We start from the raw sequence: 13,291 nt of genomic DNA on the forward strand, positions 1-13,291 counted from the left end.
CCGAAAATACACAGACTCTACTGAATACCAACCTATTCTGCACTGAGCCAACGCAGAGCTCGGCCAGCGACTCCCTCTCGTGACGTAATATGACGCGATGTTGAAAAAAAAAAGGTATTTTCCCAAGCGGCCAACGAAACAGCCACTTTATCTACTAAATTTGTGCTCTTATGTCTTTTTAAAACATTTTAAATCCTGCATTACCTTTTCATATGGTATTTTCATACAAGGTTATATATTAATCTAAAAAAAAATTTAACCTGCAATATGCCCTTTAAATGCATTTTCTGCTGGAGTTTGCCTTTTTTTTTTTTTTACAAAATAATTGGTCAGATTAATACTTTAACCAAGTTTAGTTTTTTGTTCTTCACTCATATTCATAATATATATAAAAAATAGAAAATAATTGCTTTATATTTTGATGGTTTAATCGAACTTGCAGTAGGGTATGTAATTAATACACATTTAAAATTGCATATTAAATGAAACATAAATACTACATTTTAAATAATTTTCAAAAGGAAATTGGAATAGAGCTAGCCTTTACAAAAATTGCCAACCCAAAAAAGAATGGTAAAAGGTGAGAAAATGAAACGGCACATGTATAACTACTCTTAAAATTCTGTAGAAATGTCAGCCAAACTTTCAATATGAGATTTTTTCCAGTAGTATGGTGCTCACGAAAACTTTGTGAATAAATAATGGTTGCATGATTAAAATAGTAGATGAATTGAGCCAGAGGCTATTCAAGTAGGTTAGTAACTGGCCATAGGGACTTACCCTCTGTCTGAAAGCCAGGGAGCTGCAGATTCCATGACCACATCATCTGCCTAAAAAAGTGAAATAATTATATTCTATTCTATGCACAACATCCCAAGTGCTTCGAGCCTTCATTATTATTAGGAATTGTTCTGTTTCCCCCCCACATTGCTCTGAGTTAGCTTTGTCAAAACGAAAGTTCTGTCATAATTTACTCGCATGTTGTTCCAAACCTGTTTGGACACCCTTCACTTCACTGTGGAAAATACAACAATAGCAGTGAATGGTGACTAAAGCTATTACTCTTCACATGCCTAACATCTCCTTATGTGTAACAGACGAAAACAAGTCATACAGATTTGGAACAACAGAATGAAAATTTTATTTTTCATTTATTTATTTAAGCTGTGAAGACACCTTTAATACTTAACAAAACATTCACTTTGCACCATAAGCTAATTATGTTATTAATGCTAGAAATGATCTACAGATTCAACAAATAAAGCAATACAATTGCCATCTAATCATACAACTAACCTGTGACACAGAGGAGGGAGGAGGAAATTCATCCTGATATCGACCGAGGACTGAGTTTAAACGATTCACTGATAAGACAAAAAACAAAGTTCAAGTGCTGATGAATATGTATTATTATAAACGGTTCTCTGCACACTATTATTTCTGAGATTTAGCGTTTCACCTTGATCTCGAAGAAATTCGACTTCTGTTGTCATTTTTTGCATCTGCAACAGCAAAAAAAACTCTTGTTAGGTGAAAGCATATGCCTTGTAAATATTTATCATCAACAACTATAATAACATTAAGTATGTGGGTCGGTAGGTAGGCAGCATGCAACGGGGAACAAATTGCCTTACTGTAGCAGTCCGTTTATACACAGCCAGCACAAATGATCCCTGGAGACTGTCTTTGTGTAGGAATATTGGTTTACCATTGAATTAACTGACTATATAAAACCATATCATTTATCATTTTGGTTTAATTGAGTAAACGTACATTATTAAACTAGATTATTACGAAATTACATGTTCTTCAATAGATTAAGTGAGTGAATAAGAAGCGAATCTGGAATGTAATCTCAGCAACAGCATTAAGCATCATTGGTATCCAGGGGGAGATTTACACTGGCGAACTAACAGGCTAACGGCTACACATATTTCAACATTCATTATAAATAGACTGGACATTATGTCATAACACATTAAGTGAATTATAAATGTTTATTTTTTTCATCGCGTAATATAACGTACTACGAAATAGCAGAAAACCGTAAATAAATATAAGATTAGAAGACCTCTAGGTTATAATAGGTACCTCCAAATCCTTCCGCCTTGTAGTTTAAAGAGCCTACCAGCCAATCAGATTCATCTTAACGGACGCTCAGATTCACCCTCGGAGCCAATCACATCCTCATGGACGCGGTGCAACTCATTAAAATGTTCCCGGGAAACTTCAACCCGCTTGCGTTCCGTGTGGTTTACAGTGTTCCTCTTTTTCCCATGTTTCTTGAATTGAAGAACTAACGAGATGGGCCCCTCGATGTAATTGAATAGGGTAATGCTTTACTTCATCATTTTGTTTCATAAATGCACTCTTTTATGTACTACCGATTATGTACCTGACTACCAAAACGTCTGAGGGATGCTTTGTTGATATATGCCAGAAATCAGGAAGTATCACATCAAGTCAAGTCACATTTGTTTATATAGCGCGTCATACTATAAAGATGGTTTCATATCTGCTATACAGCGATAAACAGGAACATAATGACCAATGATGCAAACAGAGTTAAGCTGTAAAGCAGCTCAAATAAACAATTGTGTCATTATTCAGCTCAAGTCTGTTCATGGTTGATTCAATTCAGTAGTTGTAAAAATATCGACGTTGAAAAATTCGAAATAATTCTGAAATAAAGCCGATTAAAAGTGTTGTCATACAGCTCAATTCACTTCAAGATGTGTTCTCATTCAATAGTGTTAGTCAAATCAATAATATTCCTGAATGTGTGAGAAGTGAGAAGATGAGAAGTGTCCCTAACTAACTAAGTAAGCAAGCCAAAGACGGCAGTGGTCCAACCCAAATACCATCAGTGACAGAAATGGAGAAAGAAAGAAAGAAAGAAAGAAAGAAAGAAAAACCCTTGGGAGACCAGGCTCAGTCGTGTGTCCAGTTCTCCTCTGGCCAAATGAATGAACATTGTGTGATCAGGTGACACCAGGTGTTATGTTTATGATATTAGATGCATTGCTTATCAATGACTGTTGAACCTTATTGCATATCAGACTGTCCTCTGTCCCGAGCTGCTTAAGACGTAATACAGCACAGAACTGTGGATAAATCCTATATTGATACTTACAAATATATAGTGAGAACCGGACAAGCGACATTTATTATAATTTCAGGTCTAGCTATAGAAGAAAATAAGATTTTGCCATGCTTAACAGTGTCTGCAGTGGTTGTATCCTCCTGACTGCCATGGAGTTCTATATCAGACACACCTGGGACAGCATACCTGTGGACCATAAGCCGGTAAAGATTCGCTTCTCACCTGGCGAGGATGGTTTGTTAATGCATGTGAATGCTCCTTTCTTTAATGACCCCCCTGCACCAGCCGGACCACCGGGAGAGCCGTTCCCTGGTCTCTGGGACTATGAGGGTATGTTCAAATATACAGTTATACTGGCTCAAATCTGGTTTAGAGGTTCATTCTTTCTTTCATATGATTATATAACAGATTGTTGGAATCAACTGATCGTATTGCATTCACGCATGCAACCCATGATCCTTGGACTGTTAAATAAAAAGTCTGATAAATAAAAGTCTGATTAACTTTGGTGAGAACTTGAATTAGAAGAAAAGTTTTATAGGAAACACTAAATTAAGATGTTTATCTTTCACGTTTTCTTTTACGCAAAATAATTTTTCAGTGGTAGAATCCTTCTTCTTGAACAGCAACACTGAGCAATATCTAGAGGTGGAAGTCTGCCCGTAAGTTAAGGCTACTCTGTTTTTCAGGCAGATTCAAGTTTTTTTTTTTTTTCATTGTTAATGTGTAACTGAAATAATATTTTTATATTACAGACATGGACAACACCTTATTCTGCTGCTGAATGGAAAACATAATGCGTTTATGGTAAGCAATTCACAATTTACACATTTACACCCCTGTTCAAAAGTTTGAGGTTGGGAAGGTTTTTAATGATTTTGAAAGAAGTCTCTAATAAGGCTGTATTTGATTAAAAAAAAGTAATATTGTGAAATAATACAATTTAACATTTGTGCTGCTTGATCAGTTTAACACGTCCGTCCTGAATAAAAGTATACATTTCTTTAATAAAAATATTTTCGGACTCCAAACTTTTGAATGGTTGTGTATGTGTTTTTCAGCATCATTACTCCAGTCTTCAGTGTCACATGATCCTTAAGAAATCATTCTTCTAATATGATAATTTGCTGCTCAAGAAATATTTCTGATTATTATCTATGTTGAAAACAGTTGTGTAAATTCATGATTCTTTGATGATTAGAAAGTTAAAAAGCATTTATTTGAAATAGAATCTTTTGTAACATTATATATGTCTTTACTGTCACTTTTGATCAATTTAATGCATCCTTGCTAAATAAAAGTATTCATTTCTTTATTTCTTTAAAAAAACAAGCACAAAAAAAACAATCGTACTGACCCCACACTTTTGAACGGTAGTGTAGAATGTTACAATTTCAGATGAATGCTGTTCTTTTTAACTTTCTATTCATCAAAGAATCCTGAAAAAAAGTACACAAATGTTTTCAACATTAATAGTAATAATACATGTTTATTGAGCGGCAAATCAGCATATTAGAATGATTTAGAAGAGACTTATTTTAAAACATTAAAAATCTTACCGATCTCAAACTTTTGACGGCAGTGTATATATTCACGCACACATGCACACACACACAGAGTATATATTTACTTTTTAATAAAATAATTATTATAAAAAACAGTACATCTTAATAATAAATCTTCAGAAATGCTTCATAAAAATGAAATAGTACAGGAGCTTAAATATATAGAGCATTATGAAATGTCTTGAGTTCATTCTTAACCATTGGCTTATTATTATTTTGTAATATTTTTATGCTATAACCTGTTACAGCAACAACTCCCTCTATCATTCAAAGCCGATATAAAGAAGAACATATGGAAGGGTGAAGCACTTCTGCCTTGGAGGTATTTCCCTCAGGGTATTAATAAGATGAACTCCTATGCCATCCATGGCTCTGGTGCAGGAAGGACCTACGAGGCTCTGTATCCTGTTCCTAGAGAAGACCTACAAGAAGGACAGGGACCAGACTTGTAGGTTTCGATATCTTAATAATAATATGATTTTTAATAATATTATTATTAATTTCATTGTATTGGATATTAACGTTGCCATGATCTTAACATTTCTTCTCTCATCCAAACAGTCATCGACTTGAGTATTTTCAAGACTTCACTCTGCAAAGCATCATGGGAGAAGAGTGGGTTCAGCCAGAATCTGACCTGTGGAATTTAGCAAGCAAATGACCATCACAAACGAAGTCAAGCCTGTCTCATAACCAGCTTTTTAATGCAGCAATTATTTGTAATTTGCTTCCATGGCTAAGTTGGAGCACAAACTCCACTGCAGTCTAATCAAAGTTAATGATGTGGCTTGTTATAATGTGGGCGTAATGGCAATATAATGGCTTTTATTATCACAATTTAATAAATCTTCTATCAGTAATGCGGCACTAATCTCAGCAGTATTCCATCCAGTACCAAACATATGTAGCAAAGGGGAAATATGTTAATTTTTATACTGAAATGAAATTAACTATTTAAAAATGGTGATGGTAAATGTGGAAATAGAACATTAAATAAACAAATGATAACATTCCACTTTTTTGGAGCTTGGAAACAACTTGTTGCATGGACTATCGCATATAACGTTAGGCTATGAAATGTGAGTTGCATGAAGATTCTTCAGAAATTCTCCTAGTGTTGCATATATATGCATGTGCCTAGATGATCATTTTTATGTTTTTTTTGGGCCTCTTGCAATATTAAATAGGTGTTGTGCAACCTTGAATATCTGACACTAGCTGGAGTAAATATATTGCAATGATAGCCTATGTATAAAACCTCTTCTAAAAACAGCCGAGCTGTTAACTCTCTCAACAAACCCATGCGTATAATCAATAGGCGCCGCGTAAACTACAAATTAGCGGCTAATCAGACGGAACACGGGTTTATAATTACAGCCGCTGTCTGTTAAATGAATATTAACAGTGACTAATTACCGAGCCGCTGCTCTCGCATGCCGAACTCCTGACTGGAGCGCGCACTGCGGGCGTGAGCTGAATGCGCGCTCTGTACATGGGAGCGAAGGTCAAGGCTGACGAAAGCAGGACTCTATTGAAAAGATTTTTGAAATGGGTTTTATTTTATTTGATACAAAAATATTTCTGATATGTTAACTTGTTAAAAGGGCACACTTTAAAGTGTTTGTGTCCCCGTATACTTCACAGTCGAGGCTTAACGGGGTCTAAAGACTTGTTGGTAACACTTTATCACTTTAGTAGGCTAAGGGGAACAATTCTCAATTTTAACTAGTTGCTTAGTAGCTTGCATATTGACTTTTTATTAGTAACGTTATTCATAAAGCACACCCAAAAATGAAAAATCATTTACTCACCCTCAAGTTGTTCCAAACCTGTATGAATTTTTTTTTGTTATGCTGAACAAAAAAGAAGGTATTTTGAAAAATTTTGGTAACCAAAGTTGATGGGCCCCATTGACTTCCATAGTATTTAATGGACTATATGCAGTAGCGTACTGTGGGGTTTCAGTCAGGGCCTTCACTAACGATCAACACACCCCAGGCCGCTGCCATAACAACACACACACACACACACACACACACACCGATTCATACAAAATACAATCATGCACTGTATGCACTACCGTTACAAACCCCGCTTTCAAAGTGGTCGTTAGGAAGGTCGCAAGCAACATAAAATGCAAATTAACTAACGTTATTTGATACCACTGCACTCACGTGTCACCGTTTAGGCAACTGGTGAAATGAATCAAAAGTGAATCTGGGGGGGCAGAGAAGGCCCTGATGGCCCTGATGGCCCTGACAGCCCACCACTGACTATGTGGTACTACTTTACCAACTTTGGAAGTCAATGGGTCCATCAACTGTTTAGTTTCCTTCAACATATCTTCTTTTGTGTTCAGCAGAAGAAAGAAATTCATACAAGTTTGGAATAACTTGAGGGTGAGTAAATGATGACAGAATTTTCATTTTGGGGTGAACTATCCCTTTAATGTTTTATTCTGCATGACCATTCTACACCCCTTAATCCTAGTACCCACCCAATACCTAAACTTAAACGGGCACTTCATTGCTGGGAAGATGAATGTGTATTTAAACTGGGTCATTTATGTAGTGAATTTGGTGCCTTCAAGACAGAAAAAAGACCGAAAATGTATTTGTGTCTCATGTGGATGAAAGACAACAACTCCCAGAATGCACTTGCTTTGCTGCTCAACGAGGCCACTCCCAAAGCCACGACTACTGGTTATCACTTGCCCACCATGACAAGTTGAAACAGTCACTTTGCTCTGCACCGCTCCACCGTGTCTTACATTCTGTGAGTGAGATCCCACCCCTATGGGCGGGTTGAAAACATGCGGAACTAGCTTCTACTGGCTGTAGTCTCTAGCCTCTGGCCAAAAAAATCCTCTGATGACGCAAAATGACGATATTTGCATCATCAGAGGATTTTTTCCAGAAATAAAATGCATAATTCTCTCGTCTCAGGGGGACATGAGGGGGGAAAGTACGATAATTCGAATATACCGGGTTTCTACTGATACAAAGCTTAATGCTAATCGCTGAAGTAACCCTTTAAACGATACAACAACTACCTTACTAACTATTAATAAGCAGTAAACTAAGAGCTTCATTAGGCAAGATCTGTAGTTAGTGTGTGTTCCCCATACTAAAGTGTTACCGATGTTTTAGTCTGGTCCCAGACTAAAATGCATATTTGAGCTGTTTTAACTGAAAGCAACTTGCACTAACACATCTTAAAATATTTCACTGCAATTGTGTTGTCTCAAGATGCACATCAGTAATGTTTTAATGTTAAAGCACATTTAAAAAAGCTACTTAACATCTGGTTTCACAGACAAGGCTTAATCCCAGACTAAAATGCATGTTTGAGCTGTTTTAACTGAATGCAACTTGCACTGGCATATCATAAAAGCGGTCCTATAATGCCCCTTTTTACATGATGTAAAATAAGTCTCCCTTATGTGTGTATTTGAGGTTTTAGCTCAAAATACCCCACAGATCATTTTTATAGCATGTAAAAATTGTCACTTTTTGAGAGTGAGCAAAAATGTGCAGTTTTTCTGGGTCCCTTTAAATGCAAATGAGCTGCTGCTCCAGGCCCCCTTTCAAGAAGAGGGCGGGGCTTCAAGAGCTCGAGAATGGCCCTGTCCCAAATGGCACACTTCATGTGCACTTTCAGTCTTGTGGACTTATAATGGCCGCTGCATGCGCGTGTCCGTTAAGTCCACGAGACCACAGGGTGTCCCATTTGTCATTTTAGGTCTCAGAAGGGTGCTCGCTAGCGCCCCCCCTTTGAGGTTGATATGCGACCTCGATGCGCACTTCTGCCGAGCCCGCACTGGTGCGAGTTACGCAGCGGACTTCTTCCCGGCAGTCAAATCGGCATTACGTCGTGAAAGTGCGGACTCCGAGGAAGACCGTGAGGGTTAAGGGTGCCATTTGGACATGCACTGAAAATGTCCGAAACTGCTCAGCCTTTTATGTTCAAACCGGAGTTGGACAATGATGGAGAGACTCGAGAAGATGTGACAACATGTAGAAGGCAACAGGCCGTTTCTGAATGGTTAGTTGATGAATTTATGTAGCTAATATGGAATTAACTATGTTCAAGTCATTGATTAGCATGTTCTGTCATGATAATCTATAAATCACTAGTGCGAGAACTGTTGTAAAATACCTAAAAGCCAGAGAATATATGCTGCATGAAGAAAGAGCAGGTATAGTTTAGTTTAATCACGGTATAACTTATGTTGTCATGCTTGAGCAAACTCCCTTGAGCAGACTAAATGTGCTGTACCACAACAACTCTTCCTCATCTCTAAGGCAGCCCAACATGGCCTCACCCCCTTTGTTGCGCACCACCTTTGTTTACATAAATCCCGTTTTGTTGGAAGGGTTTATGTAAATTTTAGGGTTTGTGATGTCGCTAACCCATGAAGAAGCTCGTTGCGGTCCCTACCAGCTGTTTGTTGTAGTCCTTAAAAAACGATTTTGTTAAAAGAAAATATCTCCCTTTGCTTTGAACTTTGAGTGTTGCAACTTTGCAGTTGTTTCATGCTCAAACAGCAACAAGCCTTGTTGCTGTGAAACCAGACCGTTATCTGTTAATATGTAATTCATTCGGTGAGCTTCTAAACGTGCATTTGTTCATTTAATTATGGCATGCATATTATATTAACGGATACATTATTTATAATTCATTATATAAGGTGCATTATATTAATGTGTGAATTAATAAAAGTATTAAATATTTAAACGTATACATAAAAACGTCTGCAGGGAGGCACTCAAGGATGTATTACTAATATATTATCCTAAATAAATAAATGGATAAAAATAGAATCCAATAGAAAGAATCACATCCAGGGCCGCGCTCAAATTACACACACGGAGTCGGAGTAATCGCATTTGTTCTCTCCACATGCAATCTATTCACTGGGGGAAATAGCAGAGTACAAATTGCTTCTTGTTAGGAGCAGAGCGAAGTCAATCAGATGGCCTTCCACTCATGTTTTTTAAATCAGGGAGAATTTATGCGCTGACATTTTATAATTGATAGGAGGCCTGTTCAAAAATGAATGGGTAGATTGCTTGGCCACTGCACTGGCATGTTTTCAGTGGTATTCCTGCGAGTTAAACACCGTTAGCCGCACAGAAATGGAATTGATTTCATCGAATACACATTAGATACAACCCTGAATGCCAAAGGGAGGGGGGAATATTGTCACTCCCTTTTTTTAAAATGAGAATGAATCATGTTTGTTATTTGATTCCATTATATCCATAATGGACCTGTTTACCTGTCGCTTTTGCCCCTTCCATCCATTTGTCACAGGCAGGTAATATCTGCACTAAAATATTGATTCCCATCTATTCGAAAACACATTAACAAACAAATATTTTGAACACAGAGACCTGCAATAGCATCTAGTGGCACTTTTTTTTATATCAGAGATAATTTTGATATATTTTTTTGTTTTGTTCATCACTAAAAAATATCAATCATTGCGTTCCAAGCTCCGAAAATGTGTTTCCATGGCAACAAAAGCTTTTCAGGATAAAAGGGGCTGTCAGGGAGAATATTTTCCTTTATAACTCTGTCATAATCATAAACATTAGTACAATACACACTCTCTCTCACGCACGCACATCAGTGAAGCCCATTAAAGGCCACTATAAAAGAAGGAGGCTTAAAAGTAAAGGATGATAAAGAACCGCACTCGCAAAGTGGAGGTTATTTTTACAGATTTTAAGGGGAGGGGAAGATGATAAATCTGAGTTGGGAGGCAGTAATAAGAGAGGATGGCAGGCAACACAACATTATCGGGCTGTTTGTGCTGTGTGGAAGTGCTGGAGGGGGGAGGGCCGCTGAGGAGAGCCTTTACCCGCACGACACCCTCTGATTGATAGTGGAATAAAGGTCGTTCCGTGTGATGAATGAATATTTCGATATAACCCAATCACGGTGCACAGGAAAACGAATGGCTGCATGGGAACAAGATGAGCCGGTCCACTGAGGGCACGGCACGCGGGGCCAGCAGAGACACTAAATCACAAAATAACAGAATTGAACTTTATGTGGCCAGAAATGGGAGAGCATGTGAAGAGACGGGGTTGAAAATGCTACCTGGATACGCTCAGCTTTTCTGTCAATACTAAATCCATGAAGAAAGAGAAAGAGGCGGGGGGAGAAGCAAGAGATGGAGCCAAGAGTCTTTCCGCAAGACATTTAGAGGTCATGCTCTGAAGCGAACGCGGTAACTGTGGAGTTGTTCATAAAGTGGTTAACTCACAGCGAGATGTTTCGTTTGTGCACAAGGGTCAGTTTGATGGAATATCAGCTCCCATTTGTCTAAGAGCCACAGATGGCTGAGCTGAAGACAAATGCTGCAGTTAGACAGCCAAAACAACATTTTTGTCCTGATGTGCACGGAATTGTATTGATTAATATCTCTGACAAAACAAACCAGCTAAACAACGGTTACGCTCTGATGAGAAATGAAAAGCCTGCAAGGATGAGATAAGTATCTGAGATTGCGCATTAGATGACAAGTGAGTCATTGAATCATTCATCTCGTCCGATTCTTTCAAAACACTTAAATTGCTCCCCATCCACAAGGATGTAAGATATTTTCTATGAGTGTGCGACACTTCCGATTTATCAGCCACAGGTAAGTAACTATAGTGTTCATAAATCAGTGTTTATGGATACTATACTAAATTAAAATGATATAGTAAGAAATACCAGTTTCAGCATAAGCTGCTTTGTACAGCTAAATGGATGCGAATGACACTGGAAGCCTCACACATTCAGTTTACACATGTCTACAGCGTTCTTATGTTAAAATACTTAGGGCCAGATTTACTAAACAGGGCAAATTAGAGTGAGAGTGCAATTCCAAAAAAAGCGCAGATGGGAGTGGAAAGTTCTGCTCATGATCTACTGATGATGCACAAATTAAAGAACACAGCCGGATCATTTCCATAATGACCAACACAATATACCAGTTAGCTCCTGGTTTAAGACATGCTTTTTTGGGTTGTAAATAATGGCAAATTAAGGGAAAACCTTAGTAAATCACCTTGAGTGATTCATTTAAATGCTCTCCTCCCATAAATTTTGCATCTGAAAGGGAAACTCCAACAAATGCATAAGCAATTAGTTCAGTTGCAAAAATAACCCTGTCCTTTTCAGGGTTCATTTTCACTGCGTGTCTTTAGTAAATCCTGACAGTAGTTTTTAATGCCTAAAGAGGATTTTGCACGGGCGCAAGCTGTTAGTAAGTATGGCCCATAGTGTACTGTTTGAAGGGACAGCCATTTTGTAACGGTGTCTGAAACATTATTATCTATAACATTATAACATCTATAACATTATTGAGTCCACTCATTCAATCCCATAATGCACCTAAATAAAGAGTGCACAACTGATGTACAATCAACGGCTAGCCACTAGAGCCACCGGTGAATGAATTCATGCATCTTGCAAGAAGATAGCGTCCAGCACACTAATTCGCTCACTTGTTTTCGTTCACCCATTCAGTGTATTAGTAGAGTAATGTTGTAAATAGTTGATGTAGGAATAGGGGCGGTTTTGCTCTCTAAAAAATGCTGCGTTAAAAATAACCCAAGTTGGGTTGAAAATGGACTAACCCAGCAATTGGGTTGTTTTAACCCAGCGATTGGGTTGTTTTAACCCAGCGATTGGGTTGTTTTAAGCAAACATTTAACCCAACCGCTGGGTTAAAACAACCAAATTGCTGGGTTAGTCCATTTTCAATCCAAATTGGGTTATTTTTAACCCAGCATTTTTTAGAGTGTGGATACAGCCCTAGTAATTCGGAAACTAAACAAGTATAAGGGAGTCATTGAATTATTCACTCAACCAAATAGTTAAAAAACACTGGATTCTTTCAGGGGACACACACCGGCTTGATTCTGCTGTGGCTATTTTTGTTGGCAGAGCAAAAAAAGACAAGGTAATTGGGAATATTGTGTCTAAAATGGAAGTTACTTAAAGGGAAAGTACACTCAAAAAGGAAAATTAGCCCATGATTTACTCACCCTCAAGTCATCCTAGGAATGACATTCTTCTTTCAGACGAATACAATTTGAGTTATATTTAAAAATGTCTTGGCTCTTGCAAGCTTTATAATGGCAGTGAATGGCTGTTTCTGTCCATAAAAGTGCATCTGTCCATCATAAAACCCCCGGAGCCGTGTGGAGCACCTTTATGCTGGATCAATGCACTTTTACAGACTTCAAAACAGAAACAGCCATGCACTGCCATTATAAAGCTTGAATTAGCCAGGACATTTTTTTATATAACTATTTTATATAAGAAGAATGTCAAACACCTAGGACGACCTGAGGGTGAGTAAATCACGGGCTAATTTCCATTTTTGGGTGAACTATCCCTTTAATATTATTGTTAATTAAAAGTAATATCACAATCGCAATCATTCTATCCTGTTATGTCTTGTTCTGTAATGTGTCAGATGGTCTTCAGATGTTACTGCAGGAATATCTCTTGTTCTTCAGATGACTATAGCCATTTAGAAAGATTTCAAATTAATTGTTGAATAAGGCTTAATGGACTGTGCTGTGTTAATTACCCCATAAAACATTAAATAACCATTTTG

The 13,291-nt window shown here is 37.6% G+C and overlaps 2 protein-coding genes across 5 annotated transcripts in view; one reads left to right on the forward strand and one right to left on the reverse strand.

Annotated features, from left to right (window-relative positions):
- The window catches only part of sclt1 (sodium channel and clathrin linker 1), a 95,551-nt gene that overhangs the window by 19,963 nt on the left and 62,297 nt on the right, over positions 1–13,291 (reverse strand). Inside the window, exons 1-4 of one of the 3 annotated variants that reach the window (XM_079813084.1) lie at positions 2,092–2,137; positions 1,460–1,502; positions 1,297–1,364; positions 781–830 (exon numbers count right to left, since the gene is read on the reverse strand). In XM_079813084.1, coding sequence (XP_079669210.1) covers positions 781–830; positions 1,297–1,364; positions 1,460–1,502 — 161 coding nt within the window. In that variant the 5' untranslated portion in view covers positions 2,092–2,137. Of the gene's footprint in view, positions 1–780; positions 831–1,296; positions 1,365–1,459; positions 1,503–1,634; positions 2,138–13,291 lie in introns of those variants that run through there. The other 2 variants (XM_079813085.1, XM_079813086.1) reach the window with 2 other exon arrangements.
- On the forward strand, positions 2,216–5,682 carry cUnh4orf33 (chromosome Un C4orf33 homolog; the record flags this gene model as incomplete). 2 transcript variants are annotated; one of them, XM_079813088.1, is made up of 6 exons in its annotated part: positions 2,216–2,331; positions 3,222–3,433; positions 3,705–3,765; positions 3,859–3,910; positions 4,917–5,116; positions 5,230–5,682. In XM_079813088.1, the coding sequence occupies 5 exons, from the start codon at positions 3,253–3,255 to the stop codon at positions 5,327–5,329; spliced, it is 594 nt and encodes a 197-aa protein (XP_079669214.1). In that variant the 3' UTR covers positions 5,330–5,682. The 2 variants fall into 2 exon arrangements, with proteins under 2 accessions (XP_079669214.1, XP_079669213.1); XM_079813087.1 differs by lacking the exon at positions 2,216–2,331 and having other exon boundaries at positions 3,211–3,433.

This window comes from Gobio gobio, assembly GCF_949357685.1.
Source record: "Gobio gobio genome assembly, chromosome: 3".
NCBI lineage: Eukaryota > Metazoa > Chordata > Actinopteri > Cypriniformes > Gobionidae > Gobio > Gobio gobio.